Source organism: Gorilla gorilla, chromosome 1 (assembly GCF_029281585.2).
Source record: "Gorilla gorilla gorilla isolate KB3781 chromosome 1, NHGRI_mGorGor1-v2.1_pri, whole genome shotgun sequence".
Lineage (NCBI taxonomy): Eukaryota > Metazoa > Chordata > Mammalia > Primates > Hominidae > Gorilla > Gorilla gorilla.
Genome location: NC_073224.2, coordinates 130,248,981 through 130,268,086, shown reverse-complemented (window position 1 = coordinate 130,268,086; position 19,106 = coordinate 130,248,981). Strand labels below are relative to the sequence as shown.

General features: G+C 41.3%; 2 protein-coding genes across 9 annotated transcripts in view; both read left to right on the top strand.

The window, feature by feature from the left end:
• The window catches only part of GSTM2 (glutathione S-transferase mu 2), a 1,178,915-nt gene that overhangs the window by 145,560 nt on the left and 1,014,249 nt on the right, over nt 1-19,106 (top strand). The window lies entirely within an intron of this gene.
• The window catches only part of LOC115932984 (neuroblastoma breakpoint family member 15), a 51,721-nt gene that overhangs the window by 6,066 nt on the left and 26,549 nt on the right, over nt 1-19,106 (top strand). For 3 of the 8 annotated variants that reach the window (XM_063701075.1, XM_063701057.1, XM_063701192.1), the window contains exons 2-7: nt 2,094-2,429; nt 11,595-11,677; nt 14,534-14,742; nt 16,533-16,638; nt 17,467-17,681; nt 18,737-18,809. In XM_063701075.1, the coding sequence (XP_063557145.1) occupies nt 2,094-2,429; nt 11,595-11,677; nt 14,534-14,742; nt 16,533-16,638; nt 17,467-17,681; nt 18,737-18,809 (1,022 nt within the window). Of the gene's footprint in view, nt 1-2,093; nt 2,430-8,591; nt 8,766-10,937; nt 11,678-11,946; nt 12,017-12,844; nt 14,432-14,533; nt 14,743-16,532; nt 16,639-17,466; nt 17,682-18,736; nt 18,810-19,106 lie in introns of those variants that run through there. The other 5 variants (XM_063701159.1, XM_063701088.1, XM_055354114.2 and 2 more) reach the window with 5 other exon arrangements.

Below are 19,106 nucleotides of genomic sequence, written 5' to 3'. Positions count from 1 at the left end.
GTATATGCTGTGCCTAAATTTGTGTTATAGTTTTCTCCTTTGATTTGACATTCCTTGATAGGCAGAGAGCACTTTTCTGTGCTCATATGTCACATCTCGCATCTTTTCCCCTTATAGAAAAACTCTTGTGTCTCCCATTTACCTTTCTATGAGGTCAGAGATTTAGATACTTTCCTAGACAATCAACTGGAGTATTAACAAATTCAAGGAGTTCTCGCTATCCCATTAATGGGTATATACCCAAAGAATTATAAATCGTGCTGCTATAAAGACACATGCACACATATGTTTATTGTGGCACTATTCACAATAGCAAAGACTTGGAACCAACCCAAATGTCCATCAATGATAGACTGGATTAAGAAAATGTGGCACATATACACCATGGAATACTATTCAGCCATAAAAAAGGATGAGTTCATGTCCTTTGTAGGGACATGGATGAAGCTGGAAACCATCATTCTCAGCAAACTATTGCAAGGACAAAAAACCAAACACCGCATATTCTCACTCATAGGTGGGAATTGAACAATGAGAACACTTGGACACAGGAAGGGGAACATCACAAACCGGGGCCTGTCGTGGGGTGGTGGGACGGGGGAGGGATAGCATTAGGAGATATACCTAATGTAAATGACGAGTTAATGGGTGCAGCACACCAACATGGCACATACATACATATGTAACAAACCTGCATGTTGTGCATGTGTACCCTAGAACTTAAAGTATAATAATAATAATAATAAAAATTCAAGGAGTTCTCATGTCTGTAGTTTAAATAATAAGCGACTTAGACTAATGACAACAAAAAGCCAGCAATGTGAATACCAAATTTACTAGTTCTGTGAGGATATTTTTTTCTCTTTCTCTTTCTGCCTCAAAGAATCTGCTTTGCTTCCCCTGGCATCATGATTTAGTTTTCAACCCGTCAGAGTCTTCCTGCTAGTGCTGGTACTTTCCTACTTGAGAAAGTCCACGGAATACCTTCTAGACCTCTGTCCTCCTGATGGCTTCTATTTCATTTGTTATATAGGGACCCAGAGGTCCTTCATCATTTTCAAACACATCAACAGATATTTATAGCAAGGCCACAATTAATAAAATGTTTCCCAGAATATATGTGTGTGTTACATTTAGAGGAAACAGAAGTAGTATTGACTTGTTTCTATCACCAGAGGTCTATTTAGTAACTATATTTTGTGGAAAATATCGATATATTTTATCCATTCAACAGACATGATTTGAGAGCATACCATGGAGACCCAACCCTGCCAGTGTGGCAGGTGGTATAATAGAAGAAAATAGCAAACTTGGTGTATCTGTGTTTGCGCACATGTATGTATGTGAGGGGCACTAAGGATGACTTTACAGAGGTTGGAACTTTAGAGTTGCCAAGATAGGTGAGAGTTCACTAGGAAAACAGAAGGGAGGTTTTTTTTTTTATTTTTTTTTGAAATGGAGTCTTGCTGTGTCGCCCAGGCTGGAGTGCAGTGGTACAATCTCGGCTCACTGCAACCTCCGCCTCCTGGGTTCAAGTGATTCTTCTGCCTCAGCCTTCCAAGTAGCTGGGATTACAGGTGCGCACCACCATGCCCAGCTAATTTTTGTATTTTTAGTAGAGACAGGGTTTCACCATATTGGCCGGGCTGGTCTTGAACTCCTTACCTCATGATCTGCCTGCCTCGGCCTCCCAAAGTGCTGGAATTACAGGTGTGAGCCACTGCTCCTGGCCCGGAAGTTGATATTCAAACAGGAGCAGCATATGCAAAGACAGTGAGCTCTGAGAGAGTAGATGGATCCAGACTCCTATTGCTGATAGCGTCCTGCAGGATTGGGCTTCAATGTGACTAACCTACAATTGCCTCCAGGTGCTCCACCCACTGAGTCCTTGTGTCTCTGCTGAGGTCCTTGGAGAGTTACTGGAGAGGGCTCTGTGTCAGATGACCTTGAGGAGGCTCTGATTTAGCCTTTTGTAAAATGCAAAGAGTTGAGGTCTTCTCCACGCAAGAGCTCGCTGATGTCAATGAGGTATTGAGGATGGGGCCATCTCCTATTTCTGTGGCCAGTACTGAGTTTTGTTATCCTTCCTTTAGGTAAGGAGTGCCAATGGACCGATGCCTGCCTGTCTCATCCCTGTGCAAATGGAAGTACCTGTACCACTGTGGCCAACCAGTTCTCCTGCAAATGCCTCACAGGCTTCACAGGGCAGAAGTGTGAGACTGATGTCAATGAGTGTGACATTCCAGGACACTGCCAGCATGGTGGCACCTGCCTCAACCTGCCTGGTTCCTACCAGTGCCAGTGCCCTCAGGGCTTCACAGGCCAGTACTGTGACAGCCTGTATGTGCCCTGTGCACCCTCGCCTTGTGTCAATGGAGGCACCTGTCGGCAGACTGGTGACTTCACTTTTGAGTGCAACTGCCTTCCAGGTAAGGAGCTCCCTAGTGTCCCAGGATTAAGGGACAAACCCCTAGCACAGGAGGTAGTGGGTGTGGCTCAATTGCTTTTTTTAGGAAGCGCAAGGAAAAAGGGAAGTGAGAATTTTGTGTGGGGTGGGTTGCTAGTGAGGGAGGAGTTTTATGGGCCCACTGTGGTCCATAAACTGAGCAGGGGATAATTTAGCATGTCAGGGTTTATGATGATGAGTGGCTAGAAAATTGTTTATTGTCCCTTTTGTAGAAACAGTGAGAAATAAGAGGAACAGAGCTCTGGGAAAGAGACAGGCAAGTCTGGAATGGAAAAGAACACGATGAGAATTAGACACTGGAAAATATGTATGTGTGGTTAATAAAGTGCTTTAAACTGAATTGACATTAACAGTAGGTGATCAACTTTCCTATGTGCTTGTGCTTTTGCTTTTGATGGAGTAATTCATTGTTTTCTTATCCACCTAAATGCACCCAGCTGCCCTTGATTTTCTCTGGGCTACTGGCCTTCACAACCCTCTCCCATGTACCCTCTCTAACTTTGGGGTAACCCTCCCCTAACTTAAAGCTAGAGAATTCTGAAACTGAGGAGGGGATCCTCTGTTAATCAGTGAGCACTTTTTGATGAGCTGATAGATGATAGATGAGAGACTATGCGTGGCACAATACTTTGTTACACTCTTCACTGATACAAGTGTTCTAGAGTGCACACACAACCCAAAGATAGAAACAAAAAGAGGAGCAGTGTCGGGGAGCTTGGGGCCTGGTGTTCCATGGAGAGGGAGAAAGGAACAAGCCTGGCCAATTCATTCAACTCCTTATAAAAATGATGAGGAAGCTGAAAACCAAGAATTTTGATTGGGAACAGAATACAAGCAGCTGGAGCAGATGAATTACTAAGCAACAAAGATCCTGTTTTTATACAAATATCCTTAGTACAAAAACAAAAGAAGGAAAACTGTAGTGGGGAGTAATGTGCTAATTAAGCAGAATTGCCTCAAAAAGAAGTTGTTCTAGTTACTCTTTCAGAGTGGGAATCTTAGATTCTGGTATTGTGGATATGGTTCACATATAATGGGATTGTGTGTTTTATTTTGGAGGGATTAAAGGTCATAGGTTGGTCCTCAGTATAAAATCAACTGGTAATTTATTCATTTCATTTGGTAAAAATGTATTGACTGCCTGCTATGTTCTAGGCACCATGCTGTGTATTTGGAATACAGCTATACAAAGCATTGTCACATAATTGAAATGAAAACTTTATATTATTTAAGTCACAAGAACAAGCTATTTAATTATATTACTTTTAGTTTCTCTTTTAATAAAGAATAGATAATGCTATCATTCTAGATACTAAATAAGTGTTTTCTTAACATAATATTACTATCCACTTTATCTTGTAGAAGAAATAACTAAAATACATCTGTCTTCACTCCTGTATTTGTTTGCATTTTAAGGGTTAAAGACAGAAATAGAAATGTAAACAACTTTATTTTGAAAATATTTCAACATTGCAAATATCTCTGGGTCTGATATTCTAGTAATCTAATTGGCTAGTAATTGATGTTAGTGTGATTTATTGTTGAAGGCTAAATGTATTTTTCAGTTTCAAGAAAATTGCTTTTAATAATTGCCTAGAACAAGAGGTTGATTTGGCAGCAAGATGTTGACGGGAAGTTAGAGAAGTCAATAAAGGAAGTTTTTAGCTGAGAGAGAGTGATTATTCACTCCCATAGCCTCTGCATTGTTATCCATTAGCCACGATAAGAACCTTAGGGAATTCTGAGAGTGTGTCCAGGAAAGGATCTGTCAAACTAGAATCGTATCTCCTCCTTGAGAAAGGAAATAACCAAGAATTCCGCAGCTGAGAGGCTGCAAGGGCTAGTGAAATAGAGTAAAGAAATCTTGGCTGTCTCTTATCCTCTGGTTGTAGTTTAACGCAAGACACTTATTTATTCACTGATGGTGTGTGTGTGTGTGGGAGGGGAGATTAGCATGAGGGGTGGGAATGGGGAGATTTGATGAAGAGAAAACTAACATTTTTTTGGTGACTCAGGAACTGTGCCAGGTACTTCCATGCTTATTAGCTCAATTACACAAAAATCTTGGGACCAGGTATTATTTTTCAAGTCTTCCCACATGAAGTAACTGAAGTTTGGAGATGTTAAGTGATTCACCCAAAGTTGTACAGCTAATATGTGGTTAGGCTGGGTCCTGAAACCGAGGCAGTTTATTTTCAAAGCCTTTGCTTTGTGCATCTTACTGCGCCACATTGCACTGCACATCTGCTTCCTGAAAGCACTTTGTAGGTGTGTAAAACTTTTCGTTAAATGCTTTAAGCTGTTTGGGTTAAAAATATATGTTCATGTTATAGAAAACCAAGACTCCTAATTATAATCAAATAGTACTTGTTACATATCAATATGTGTGTGTGTGTGTGTGTGTGTGTATGTATGTATATATATATATATATATATATATATATATATATATATATATATATATATATATAGCGTTGTGCAGATGTTTAAAAGTAGTTACATAGACTAGTTCTTGCTTTTCAGGGTCCCATAATCTAAACCATATGACTTCAGCTTTGGATAAATATATAGAAGGAAATTTAAAGGGAATTCAAAACAATAGATGATGCAGTGACACTGTGAATAAATGTTATTTATACAGTTTGTAAGATTTCATGCTCATTGTTCGTATGTCCCAGGTGGAGTTCAGAAAATATTCACTTCATTTCCACAAAGGGAAATAGTGCCTAGAGATGGTTTTCTTTTAAAAAGTCCTTTTCATAATGCAGTGCCCTTCCTTCCATTGCCCTTCATTCCATTGCTTCCCATGCTTGTCAAGAGACTAAAATGTTACTTATAGTAATAGTCACTATCTCAATGTAAATAGCACCCTTATTTGATGAGAATTATTATTTCAGTTCTAAAAATGGGGAAACAAAGTCAGCAGGAGGCAAAGTAGCTTGTTAAAGTATTCTGCAACTTTCAAATGGTTGCTTCCACTGCATTTCACGTCTTGGCACTTCTAATTGAGGGTTACTCTAACCACCCTATTTAAAATTGTAACTGTCCCCCACCCCCTTAATTACTAACCCTGGTCTACTTTTTGTTTTCTTTTTCTGTAACTCTTATCTTCTTACTATATAATTTATACTATATAATTTACTTCATTATGTCTATTGTTTATTGTCTGTCTTTTCCAAATTCTACTGCCTCTTACCCTCTGCAGAATGAAAACTAGTATCTTTGTTTTTGTTTACTGATGTAACCCAAACACCTACAAACAGTGCCCAGTATATACTAGGCCCGCAAATATATATTGGCTGACTGACTGTATGGTTTAGTATCATGTCATAGTATTGAGACTGTAACTTTGGTCTTCTCATTTTCTTCTTTGTATTGTGCGTCCTAGACTTAGTTTGGCCTCTCCTTTTGTCCTTGTATACTCTTAATACTGGATAAGAATTTTGGAGTCTTTTTCAACTCTGAGTCAGTGAATGCCACGTAACTTAGTGACTATATTTAAATGGTTAATTTACAATTCTTTCCCTGCAGAGGATACTGTAGTCACTGTGAGTATTTTAGTATTATTGTAGGACTCAAGAGGGAATTAAAACTACAAAAATGACTCGTCTTGTATGACACAGAAAGAAATGTTTCTTCACAGAGGGAGGAGAAAAATATCTTCAGGAGAGAACTAATAGAATCAAATCAATGAACCATGTCTCATCTTTTTGGATAAGTAACTGTTAGTAATCCAGACACTTCATGAGCTTTCATTATGTAAAGTCTTTAGCAGAAGCTAAAGGACGGGCACCAACCACAGTAATTTTAATTTAAGAACAAAATGGAGCATGAAAATAAATTATTAAATCATTTACTCCCACTATTTTTGGGTTAGGGCCAATAATGGGGAGAGAAAGAGGTAGACTAGTTTTGTGTTTGTGGCTATTTTAGTAGAGTAGCACAAGTAATCAAAAAACAGTAGGCTGTTTTGAATTTACTGGCTGTCCCTTATGAGTTCACAGTTAGATTGGACTGTCCTCAATGTACTTTCTCTTTTTTCTTTCTTTCCCACATCTCTTTATTTCTCTGATTTTGTTTAAACTTCATAAAGAGCTCTCTGATCTTTCCTTTCCAAACAATGAAGGTTTATCCTTTGTAAACTACCTCTGTACTCCACAGGCTGATGATATGTGATATCCCTATATCATTAAAGTAAAGCCTAAGCACATTCTGTGGCTTTTGTGTCTACTCTGTTGTTGCTGAGCTTATGAACTATTAGAAATAATTCCCTCTTGCATTTTCACACATGGGGAATGTGATGTTCTCTTGGGTATTATGCTAATCATATTTTGGCAGGTTTCTCCGGAGCAGATGCAGAAATGATCATACCACTTTCCAGGGTGTATTATTTTAGCTCCTTTGACTTGGGCCCTAAGTCTGTTTTACTTGATGTTCCTGAAAGATGTTCCTGATGTCCCTCACTGTTCTTTCATGCTGGATGTTCTTGCCTATGCTGCCTCCTCAGCTATCACCCTCTCTTCCCCTTTTTAATGTAGAACTCATTCTTAATGATTTGTCAAAGGCACCCTATTTCACTGAAATGCCTTCTATATTCCCTACCCTCCAAGTGGATTGTAGACCTTCTAAGGTCTTTTGACATCTGCATATCTCTAGCACAGCACTTATCACGGTGATTATTTATCTGTTCATCTTTCCAAGTAGACACTCTCATTTTAACTCCCTACCCTAGTCGCCAGCATCCCCAGCATAGTGCCTGTCATAAAATGGTGCCACAATGAAAATTTGAAAAATGAATGAATTGAACGTGATAAACATAGATGAGAATCCTATATTCTACAATTTTTTAAATGTACTGAAATTATTCTTTTTGAATCCTCCTATTTATTTCTGTGACTTCTTTGGTGACAAAGTTAGAAAAAAGTGGAGGTCAGTAGGGAGATATGAAGGGACGCAGGTGGAAGCAGTGAGCCTGGGCGGGTGATGGAGTGGGAGATACGTGGCACAGGGGTCAGTGAGTTAATCTGGGCTCATTCGGAGAATGGAAGGTGTGTGCCAAGAAAACTGGTTGGATAGGGATAGGTCAGGGATTCCCTCTTGCATTCTCACACTTGGGGACATGCGTCATTTTCTTTTCTTTTCTTTTCTTTTTTTTTTTTTTTTTTGAGACGGAGCATCGCTCTTTCTCCCAGGCTGGAGTGCAATGGCGCTATCTCGGCTCACTGCAACCTCCACCTCCCGGGTTCAAGCTATTCTCATGTCTCAGCCTTCCAAGTAGCTGGGACTACAGGTGCCTGCCACCATGCTCAGCTAATTTTTGTATTTTTAGTAGAGATGGGGTTTCACCATGTTGGTCAGGTTGGCCTCGAACTCCTGATCTCAGGTGATCCACCTGCCTCGGCTTCTCAAAGTGCTGGGATTCCAGGCATGAGCCACCATGCCTGGCCGCATGTGTCATTTTCTTGGGTGTTATACTGATCGTATATTTGCAGGTTTGCTTTTGTGACAGACTTCTTCTGGGGGAAAAAAAGTATCCTTCTATCTTTTTACTTTTGTCCAGTTCCAGGTATCCCTGTTTTTTTCTTCACTCTTCCTTCCTTGTTCATGGGAGTTTTTCTTGAGGACTTCAAGCCCAGCTTCGGAGAATCCTGGTTGTGTCATCTCATCTCCTTTCTGCTCTCTTCTCTACCTAGCCTTTCCACCCTCACACCTCCCGGGGTCTGAAAATGGAAAGATAAGGGTGTTTCCCTGAAAGTTGCTCTTCTGTGTGGGGATGACAGGTTCTAAAGACTCTTTTCTGGTCCCTGCCCTCATTGCCATGATTAATCAGTTAAGTGGCCCGAGGTTTTGTAACAGCACAGTCTTAAAATGCTTTTCCCAAGTTTAATTTCTCTCCATTTAACCTTTTAAGGATGTGAATTGGCTTTAAGCAGTAGACTCCCTTTAGTACGGCACTGTGAGCCTCTCAGTGAATCTGCTACATCCATTCCACCCAAGGGTCTGGAAACTTGTCTGTTTACCTTTCCCTAAAAACCTAAGATATATTTTTAAGAAGTGCCTTGTAACTTTTCATATAGCCTTTCCCCTACTTTGGGTAGACTGTTTCTTAGAGGAATTTGGTAGATCTTTCCAAAGAGAATTCTGTATCTCTATTTTTAAAGCATAAATCCTGTCAACTTTGGAGGAGAACTGATTTGGCTTGAGTTTTCTCAGACATGGGAACTTTTGACCTAAGTTTGTATTTTACATTGTTGAAAGGGAACTCCGGGATCCCAGAAAACATATGGACTGCAATTGGGTAAAGTTTCTGTTTCAGTACTTATTCCTACTTACTAGCCGTTTAATCTTGGTCAAGTCAGCCATGTGGCTCTCAACTTCCTCATCTGTAACATAAAAGGATTAGAGTAGACAATCTCTAACAAATGCTATAATACCACTGACAAATAATAATATTAGCTAATATGTGTAAGGCACTGTGTTTAGTGCTTTTTCCCTTAATACAATAGCTTTGAGATATAATTTATATACCATACAATTTACTTCTTAAAAAAGTACACAGTTCAGTAATTTTAGTAGATAGGAGTAACCATCACCACAGTCAATTCTAGAATATTTTTATACATCAGAAGAAACCGTTTACCCATTATCAATTACTCTCCATTCCTCCTAACTCCCTCCCAGCCCTAGGCAACTACTAGTCTACTTTCTGTCTTTATTTGCCTCTTCTGGACATTTCATACAGATGGAAACATGCAGCATGTAGTAATTTATGACAGCTTCTTTCACTTAGCATGAGGTTTTCAAAGTTCATTGATATGGTAGCATTTATCAGTACTCTGTGCCTTTTTATGGCTGAATAATATTTTATCATATGGATTTACCACATTTTATCATTTTATTTATCCATCATCAGTTGATTGACATTTGAGTTGCTTCTACTTTTTCAGTATTATCAATAATTCTGTTATGAACATTCTTGTATAATTTTTTGGTAGACATTTATCTTCATATTTCTTGGATATATACCTAGGAGCAGAATTGCTGCGTCAGATGGTAATGCTGTTTAACCTTTTCAGGAACTGTCAGACTGTTCTGAAGTGGGTACATTACTTTACATTCCAACCAGCAGTGTATGAGAATTCCAGTTTCTCCACATCCTCATCAACAGTTGTTATTGTCTTTTTTATTATATTCATCTGTAATGTGAAGTGTTTATCTCATTGTGGTTTTGATTTACATTTCCCTGATGGTTGATGATTTTCAACATCTTTTCATATACTTATTAGTCATTATGTATCTTCTTTGGAGAATGTCTGTTCAGATCCTTTACCTACTTTATAATTGGTTTATCTTTTTAATATAGAACTGTAATAGCTCTTACAAAGTATATCCTAAATACAAGTCTCTTATCAGATAATATGATTTGCAGATATTTTCTGTCATTCTATGTACTGTCTTTTCACATTCTTGATGATATACTTTTCAGCCCAAATGTTTTTAACTTGATGGAATACAATTTATTTTTTCTTTTGTTGCTTGTGCTTTCAGTCATATTTGTGAAAACTTTGCTTATCCCACATTACAAAGATTTACTATTTCTAAGTGATTTATAATTTTACCACCTACCTTTAGGTCTCTGATCCATTTTGAGTTAATTTTTATGTGCGAGGAGGGAGTCTAACATGATTCTTTTACATGTGGATATTTAGTTGTCCCAGGACCATTTGTTGAATTAAGTGCCCAGAACAAGTACATCTATATATAGAGAAAGTAGATTAGTGGTTGTCAGAGACTGCAAGAAGGGGGGAATTGGAGAGTGACTGCCCATAGGTACAGGCATGCTTTTTGGCATTATGAAAATATTCTGGAATTAGGTAGTGGTGATGGTTGCAGAACTTTTGGAATATGGTAAAAGACACTGAAATATATGCTTAAAAATGGTGATTTTTGTGATATATGAATTATACTATAGAAATAATAATAACAGTAATAAAGCAAGGTGTCTTTCCACATCTCCATGCCTTGTATTTTCATTAAAAAAAAAAAAAAAAAGCATTTCAGGGCCAGGCTCAGTGGTTTACTCCTGTAATCCCAGCACTTTTGGAGGCCTAGGTGGGAGGATCGCTTGAGGCCAGAAGTTCAAAACCAGCCTGAGCAACATAGCGAGACCTTGTCTCCATGAAAAATAAAAAATTAGCCAGAAATGGTGATGTGTGCCTAGAGTTCCAACTACTTGGAAAGCTGAGGCAGGAGGATCGCTTGAGCCTAGGAGTTCAAGGTTGCAGTGATCTATAATCACCACTGCACTCCAGCCTGGGTGACAGAACAAGACCCTGTCTCAAAAAAAAAAAAAAAAAAAAAAAAAAGCATCTCACTTTAATAGTAAGAGGCCAGAATATGATGCTGGCAGCATGTTGTGAGGAAATGTATTAGATGAAAGAAGTTAAATTCCAGTTCTCCTTTTTTTCAGAAATGAGGTATAGGGGAGAGAAACACGTACTTGGAAAGAATTGACCCAGCTGAATTGGAAAATGTGGGAAGGGGATGGGGAAGAGGCTGCTCCACCTGAGATCTGGCTCCAGGACTTACAGCAAGGGGAACTTGGGCAAGTTACAGACTCTCTATGCCTCAGTTTCTTCATCAGCAAAACAGAATCATCCCATAAACTATAAGGTCGATGGTATCAGCGGGTCCCCAAACTGACTGCACATCTGAGTCATGTTAACAAACACATTCCAGGCCCCACCTGAGCCCTCTGAATCAGAATCCCTGCAAGGAGGACGATGAACTTGAATTTGCACTGACTTTCCCAGCTGTTTCTTACTCTGATCAACTTGGGGGTAGGACCCATTGAGCTGCATCACGTCATTCCAAAGCCAAAACACAACAGCAGGACAAGAATATTTTCAAGGCAGTCTCTAAAGCAGAGGAGAAACTGTTGAGGGAACCTAGAAGTAAAGGAGATCTGGCTTGCTGGGCTCCATTTGAACTTTGAGTACAACAGAGACATGAGCCCTTCGGGACACATGCCTGAGGTAGTGACAGTCCAACTTTGGAAGAGTGGAAGCCCTAGTTTCAAATTCAAGCATGCTTTGAGTAGAAATTAAGTTTACCTCTTTTTGCACAGCAACATGGCCAATCTTTCCTAAGCTGCTCAGCTTACAAGAAAAGGAATCATACTGCTAAGAATTCAAACTTCAGCAGTCATAGGTAAGTAAGGAAGTCTTATAAACCTATACTAGACACCTAACCAGAAACTCGAAATTTAGCAGGTTCTTTCAGTTTCAGGACAGTTATGTTCACTAGATCAGAGGCATTGAGACATGAAGAACAGACCCTTAAAAAGGGAAAGTGTTCCCTTCAGTTTGAGGACATCACTGGAACATTAGGGAAGTGGGAACACAGCTGCTCACTCTACAGTGTGGGTTGCCTTTGTGTCTGGAGTGTGTCTGACGCCCTGATCCCTGTGCACATTTCAGGGAGCCTTGGGAGGACCCCGAATCGCTGATGGAATTGGGCAGTGCATGGAGATGGCTCAGCAGGACGAGGGTAAATGCAGGGGCAAGTCCAGGTCATACTGAGAGACAATGAGTGGCGCTGATGAGGACAAAGATAAAATCAAAAGTTTGTGCTTCATCTTCAAAAACTCAAGCTGATAACAAACCTGGCCTGATGAGAAATAATAAGTATTTTTCTATTTACATGAGAATTTAATCTCAAAACAGAAATCAGAAAAATATGAAGTCCAGGGCATAAAACCTAAAACTATTGCTCATATTTATTCTTTCTAAATAGAGCAAAGTGTAAAATCTTCTCCATAAGACATACATTGTGGTTATAAAAAGGCAAAAGTCTTAGTGAGAATCATTGGTATTCCATAGAAGAGTGAATTAAACACAGCCAAGGGAAGACCCACGTCTCATACTTCTCTTGTATATTCCAAAGTTCCAGGGAAATTCCAGGTGATAGAGGTTATTTCCCATACTGTTAAAGCAAGGTTTCAGACACTTCTGAATTTTGGTCCCAGTACTCTAGAAGGGCACACCTCTGTCCTGGAAAATAATACAGGAATGAATACTCTTCCCGTGACCCATTCTGGTCATTCTTCCAGCATCACAAAAACCAAAAAATGGAAATATGGCCAAATACGTGATTAGCTGTCCCTCATCTTCAGGTTTCTTATCTGTTACTTATAGATAATAGCATTACCTTAAGGATTATGATGAAGATACAATGTCCAAATATAAACACAGTTTTGAGCAAAATGCCTTGTACGAATTGGTCAATGAATAATTACTAAATATGTGAATATTTACTGGATTGTATGGATCCTATGAATAATTACTGAATAATTATTGTGATTGCTTTTATTGGCAGTGCTGAAAACTCATCCCTTTGTGACCTCAAGTAACCCATGACACTTTGTGAACCTGCAGTTTTTTCATTTAGAAACTTGACAGATTTTCATTCTGACACAGAATGTCAGGTCTCCCAGACCCTAGAAAATACATTGACTTAAAGCCTTTGATACATCTCAAAGCAGTATCCTTACAGTGTCACTGGAAGATGGTGCGGGCTGCAGAGAGGGATGCTTTCAAATGGGATTAACCAGTCCTCCTTCCTTCACTTCCACATGAATGCTGGGCAGCCCAGGGTCAACCCACTGCACCCTCAACTCAGGCAAGTCCAGCAGCCAATCTTAGGAGACCTGGGCTACAGAACAGTCTCTCAAGTTCCAGGCTCACAAAACCTAGGTGGGGATGAAAGCTGAGAAAGCGAAGAGGTGGTTCAGGGGATCACTCCTACTTGTTCCTCTCACCTCAAACTCACCTTCTACTGCACAGCAACACTGAGGATCGCCAACCAACCCTGACCATAACCTTGATCTTGCCATGTTCTGTTAGTGGAATGCAACCCAAAATCAATGGTGTTAGGTCATCTCAACAAAATATATATCAAACCATATTCCATAAGAACTGCTCGTGGCCCTGTTCTTTTCAGTATATGGCAAAACAAAATGGAAACAACAAAATAGCATCAGGTTTACAAAACTTCCCAAGATAGATGGTCACACATGTTTTCAGGAGACCTCTATATAAATGACTTTGATCACTTGATACCTTGAAAAGAGGTCTTGTGGCACTAGAATGACATCTATAAGTGACAAGTATAAAATGTAGTGCTCAGTGACATTAAAAAACAAATCAACCCACATAGAGGAAGAGCTTTGGACGTAGGGATGTCAAACTGGTCTAGAATGTAATGAAAACCCAAGAAGGTGCCCCAGTAAGAAAGAAGAAATCAGTCTAACAATGGGATGCAGCAGCAAGAATACTGAGACAGGAAAGAAAACATTTTAAAAAAATGAATTATTCATTCACTTTCTAGTGGATACAGAAAAAACTGCAGAAGACCCGGAGGATATCAGGGCAGGCTAAAAGTTTGATATCTTACACCTGTGGAAAAGCCTTAAGCTCTGTTTTAACTGAGAGCAGGTGGGGTGACTTCATGACTACCATTAAGAAAATATAACCTGTTGGGAAACTGTTTCTGCCTTGATGATGTTGTACAGACAAGAGACAAACAGTGAGGAATATGCTTAGATGTATTGGGAAAGACACGGGTCTGTGGCATTGTCACAAGGGTACACGAATACTGAGAGTGAATGCTGAAGGAATGATCCCCATTGGTGGTGACCCTCAGGTGAGACTAGGGTGCCTGTGTTTCAGCAAAGCCTGGGCAATTGCAATGCAGGGCTCCTAAGATTCCATGACACTCCCACCTTCTAATTCTGTTATGGCAACTGCAGACGGTTACCTGGCACGCTGGCCACATTCTACCTCACTCTTATCAGAGTCTGAGCTACTGGCAGTGCTTTCAGCTCTGAGTTCAGGCACCTCGAACCTTGTTTTTGTGGTGAAGGATCCTAAAGTGCTGTGGGGAGTGATCACATTTTTCACAACAGTAAGTTAAGAATTTCAGTTACTGACATCCCTCAGTCCTGATTAAACCTATTTGATTTCACCAGTTTTTAACCCATCATGTGTTTGCCTTTCTTCTCCCCAGTCCCTGGCCCCACCTCTTCTGCCACAAACGTCAGCATGTGGTATCAGCCGGCCCTTTGTCCAGCGAGAAGGCAGAGATGAACATTCTAGAAATCAACGAGAAATTGCGCCCCCAGCTGGCAGAGAAGAAACAGCAGTTCAGAAGCCTCCAAGAGAAATGTTTTGTAACTCAACTGGCCGGCTTCCTGGCCAACGGACAGAAGAAATACAGTAAGATCTATAGGCTCACCATCACGAAAGTGATGAATGATGTCCTGTCTTCTCTCTGAGACACTAAATGCTCTTTGCATCAAAAATAATTTCATCCTTCCTGTACTTCTAGGAAAACAGAAATGGGTATTTTAACATTTTGTTAAAGTTGGAAGACAGAGGTACCAAAGTATTTAGCAACTTTCCATGTTTGCAATCAGGTGGGGGTGGGACTAGAGTTAAACTGCCATTTATTGATTTCTGACACAGGCACAGAATGACCTGTTTTCTCCAAGAGGCTCAATCGTGTTTTCAAGAATCCTCTCTGTACCATATAAGATCCTGCAGACAAATAACATCTAGTCTGTTGTTCTAAATGTCTGAGACTAGTGAACTTTTATTCAGTTCAAGTTTCTGTTGAGGCCCAACAGGCAAAGCTCTGTTCTAGTGACTCTGAGGGAAACTTGGTGATAGTAGCCAGTACCTGCTCTGAGGGGCTTCAAGAGGAGTCTACTCCTAATAGAACCTGTGCTGTCTATAAGTGACAGCATCAAGAGCAGGGAGTAGGGGCCGTGCATGGTGGCTCACTCCTGTAATCCCAGCACTTTGGGAGGCTGAGGCGGGCAGATCATGAGGTCAGGAGTTTGAGACCAGCCTGGGCAACATGGAGAAACCCCATCTCCACTAAAAATGCAAAAAGTAGATGGGCATGGTGGCAGGTGACTGTAATCACCCCTGCCCAGGAGGCTGAGGCAGGAGAATCCTTTGAACCCAGGAGGCTGAGGTTGCAGTGAGCCAAGATTTTGCCATTGCACTCCAGCCTGGGCGACAGGGCAAGACTGGTAAAAATAATAATAAATAATAATAATAATAATGATAAATAAAAATAAGAATAAAAAGCAGAGAGTAGCTTGGTGAGAGTGAAGTCCTGCTTCCTGGGGCACAGAGTCTTGTTGCTAAAGAGGAAGAAAGATCACACCCGAGAATGTGTGGAGATAGCAGTGCAGTGTACAGAGCAGGGACCGTGGGCCTGTCTCCTGGGCTCCATCCAAGTTGCTTGTCTTGTCTGTCCCTCAGTTTCCTCACCTGTTCAGAGGGTACTACAATAATACCTACCTCTGTAAATTGCTGCAGTGAATTACATGAGCTATTTCTTGTCAATCTCCTAGAACATTTATTGGCACACAGTAAACACTATCTATTAGTTCTTCATTCTGCTGTTTCTAAATTAACACAAACTTTATTAGCATTTGGGCATATTTCCTTCATGGCCTTATGGTGTTATGTGTCACTCTTTATGCTTCAGATATGATTCTTAAAATCATAACTGAAGATATGATTTAAAAATCAAAGATTTTAAAAATCTTTTGCATACTTGTCCTTGAAATTCCCAGTAAAAGGGAAACCATCAGTCCCATAGTCCTAGGGGCCTTCCCGACTGTACAAGAAATCACTACTTCATGCCCCAGTGCAGTGTTTTAGAGGAGAGGCTGCAAGGCTTGGGAAAGTGGCCCCGCATTCAGAGTCAGACCTCAGGGACTGTGAATTCTGACTCCACTTCGTTGTGGTTGAATCATCTTGTCAACTTCCTTGATGTGCCCTTGAGGTTCTCTTTCTTCATCTCTAAATTTTGGAGGATCAGATGCCAGAAAGTCAGGAGACTGAAGAGTAAAGATGTGGAAATCCCTGTCTAGACCCTGGTACTGGGGAGAGTTTTGTCCTTGGGATGGACCTGGCTCCTGCCCTGTAGGCAATGACCACAGCAGCATGTCCAGCCTTCCACTGAGGCAGGCGTGTCTGTCTTTTCTCAGAATATGAAGAGTGCGAAGACCTCATAAAATCTATGCTGAGGAATGAGCGACGACAGTTCAAGGAGGAGAAGCTTGCGGAGCAGCTCAAGCAAGCTGAGGAGCTCAGGTGAGGCGACCCCATGGGGGCAGGCAGGGGGGCAGGTGTGTAAATCTCTGAAGTACAACAGCTCGGTGGGGAGAAGTAAGAACGAAGCTGGGCCAGGGGAAGGGCAGGAATTGCCATGGCAGGCTCGCAACCCACAAGTATTTATCAAGCAGAGAAGAGGTATAATACAAATGTATGGGTTGCAGTTGTTTCTCAGAGCCTTGTTTTCTCTTTTTCAAACAAGTAATTGTTGATGTGAAATTTACATAACACAAAATTAACCAAAGGAGTGTGAACCACACAGCAGCATTCAGTATACTCAAAATGGTGTGCCGTCACCACCCCACTTACCCTTAGTGAGAATCACCTCCTGACTGACTGCGGCTTCTCATTCTTTCACTCAATCAATGTTGCCTTCTCGACCCTGTCATTCTTTTCTTCTTTCGTCTTTTCAATTCGCCCCATCTGCATCTGGCCTCATTTCTGTACATGGCTTTGTATCTAGTGGCTGCAAGATGCACTATGTGTATTTTCACATGGAAATGTCCATGGCCAGAGTGAGGAACTGAAAGGATGTCTTTTTGAAACGGAATTAGGAAGACACCTACTTTTGTTTACAGAAGGGAAAGATGAATGGAACATCATCGAGGATCTTGCAGGAGCCCTCTCTGATACAGAGGAAGCCTGTAAACCATTTTCTATTCTTTCTCTTGGCGTTCCTTTCAACATGTGCTGACCTTCTGCTTGAAGGTCTCCTTGAGGACATTGTCTCAGAAGTCTCTGTTGCAGTATTTGAACGGATCACTCAACCCTTTCTACTCTTAAATTTTCTCTACCGTCTCACCTTAGGCAATATAAAGTCCTGGTTCACTCTCAGGAACGAGAGCTGACCCAGTTAAAGGAGAAGTTACGGGAAGGGAGAGATGCCTCCCGCTCATTGAATGAGCATCTCCAGGCCCTCCTCACTCCGGATGAGCCGGACAAGTCCCAGGGGCAGGACCTCCAAGAACAGCTGGCTGAGGGGTGTAGACTGGCCCAGCAACTTGTCCAAAAGCTCAGCCCAGGTAAGGTGGCCATAGGCCCTGATGACCCAAAACCCCAGGCTTATGAGAGGCTCCAGACCTCCATACTTTCCCAATGACGGTTGTATCAATGGTGTTTTATTCTGCTACACATATGTGGCCATGACATGACCAGGACTTCCTGGGTAAGAACGGAGATGGGAAACCCATGGGTTTGGAGGTCACAGTATTGCAAGTGTCCCTCCTCCCTTGATGGAAGGTGGTCTTTGGAGCAAGAGGCAGCATTTATCTAGTTTTAAAGGACAGGAAGGAGGCTGTGATGGGAGGGCGCTTGTTGGAGTGAAAAGAGCTCTGGGCTAAGAATGAAGGTTCCCAGGCTGTCTTTTGGGCAATGTTCTTAGTAAGTGTCGGTGAGTGAGTGATTTATCTTTCCAGAGTTTCTCTCTCTCCATCTGCAAAGGCAGACAAATTGTCTCTTGCAAGGGTCTGAAGCATCCAAATATGGGAACACTTACGAATGCTTTTCAAAATGAGATGAAGCCCCTCTCCATGTGGTGTTGGAGAAGGCACTTGATGTGGGGGCATTTGGTGGTAGGAAGTGCTTCAGACTGGAGCACTCCCCATGGATAGAATGTCCCTGAATAACACAGCAGAAGCCACATGGAGGGCCTGTGCAGTCTCATGACGCATAGGGGACTGTGGGACAAGTTTGTCCTCTCCTAAGAGAAAGAATGAGGTTTGAAATGCGAACTGTGACAAGACACCAAGCCTGTTCCTGGGAATCAGATCTGTGGCAGGATGGGGGAGACAGCTGCCAAAGTCCAGAGAGAGGCTGCACAAGCCTCCAGTGATATGGGAAACAAAAGGTCTTTTCAGTATTTGGCCACATCTTGATGGTGGCCCTCCACATCAGAAATGCATTGCCCGATGGATCAGGAAACCATGCCAGGGCATTTTGTGAAAGATAAAACATGAGAGTTTTCAGTACAATGCTGAACCATACGTAGATGTTCATGTCTCTGTGCACGTTGGGCTGACTGACTGTGCTTGTGGAATGTGAAGTGGGAAATATCTGAACGAACATTTTGTATTTATAGAAAATGACGAAGATGAGGATGAAGATGTTCAAGTTGAGGAGGCTGAGAAGGTGCAGAAATCATCTCCCCCCAGGTAACACTGAATACTCAGGAGCAAGTAATGGGTGGTAACATATGAAAATGTCTAGGAGGCACACCCTCTCTGGCATCTATGGTGGGCCAAAAGCCCGCATCCCCTTGGCCACAGTATGTGAAATTGAACCCAGCTTAGACACAGGGTGCGGCAGCTGTCGTGTTTCTCTATGTGTGCCAAGTGTCATGTCTGTACCATACAGGGATAGCTGAGTCTTCATCCTCCTCAGCTCCTATCTGTCCAGTGCACTGAACACCAGCTGCTCTCTTCCTCTCTGGCTCCCATGGCAGCCATGCT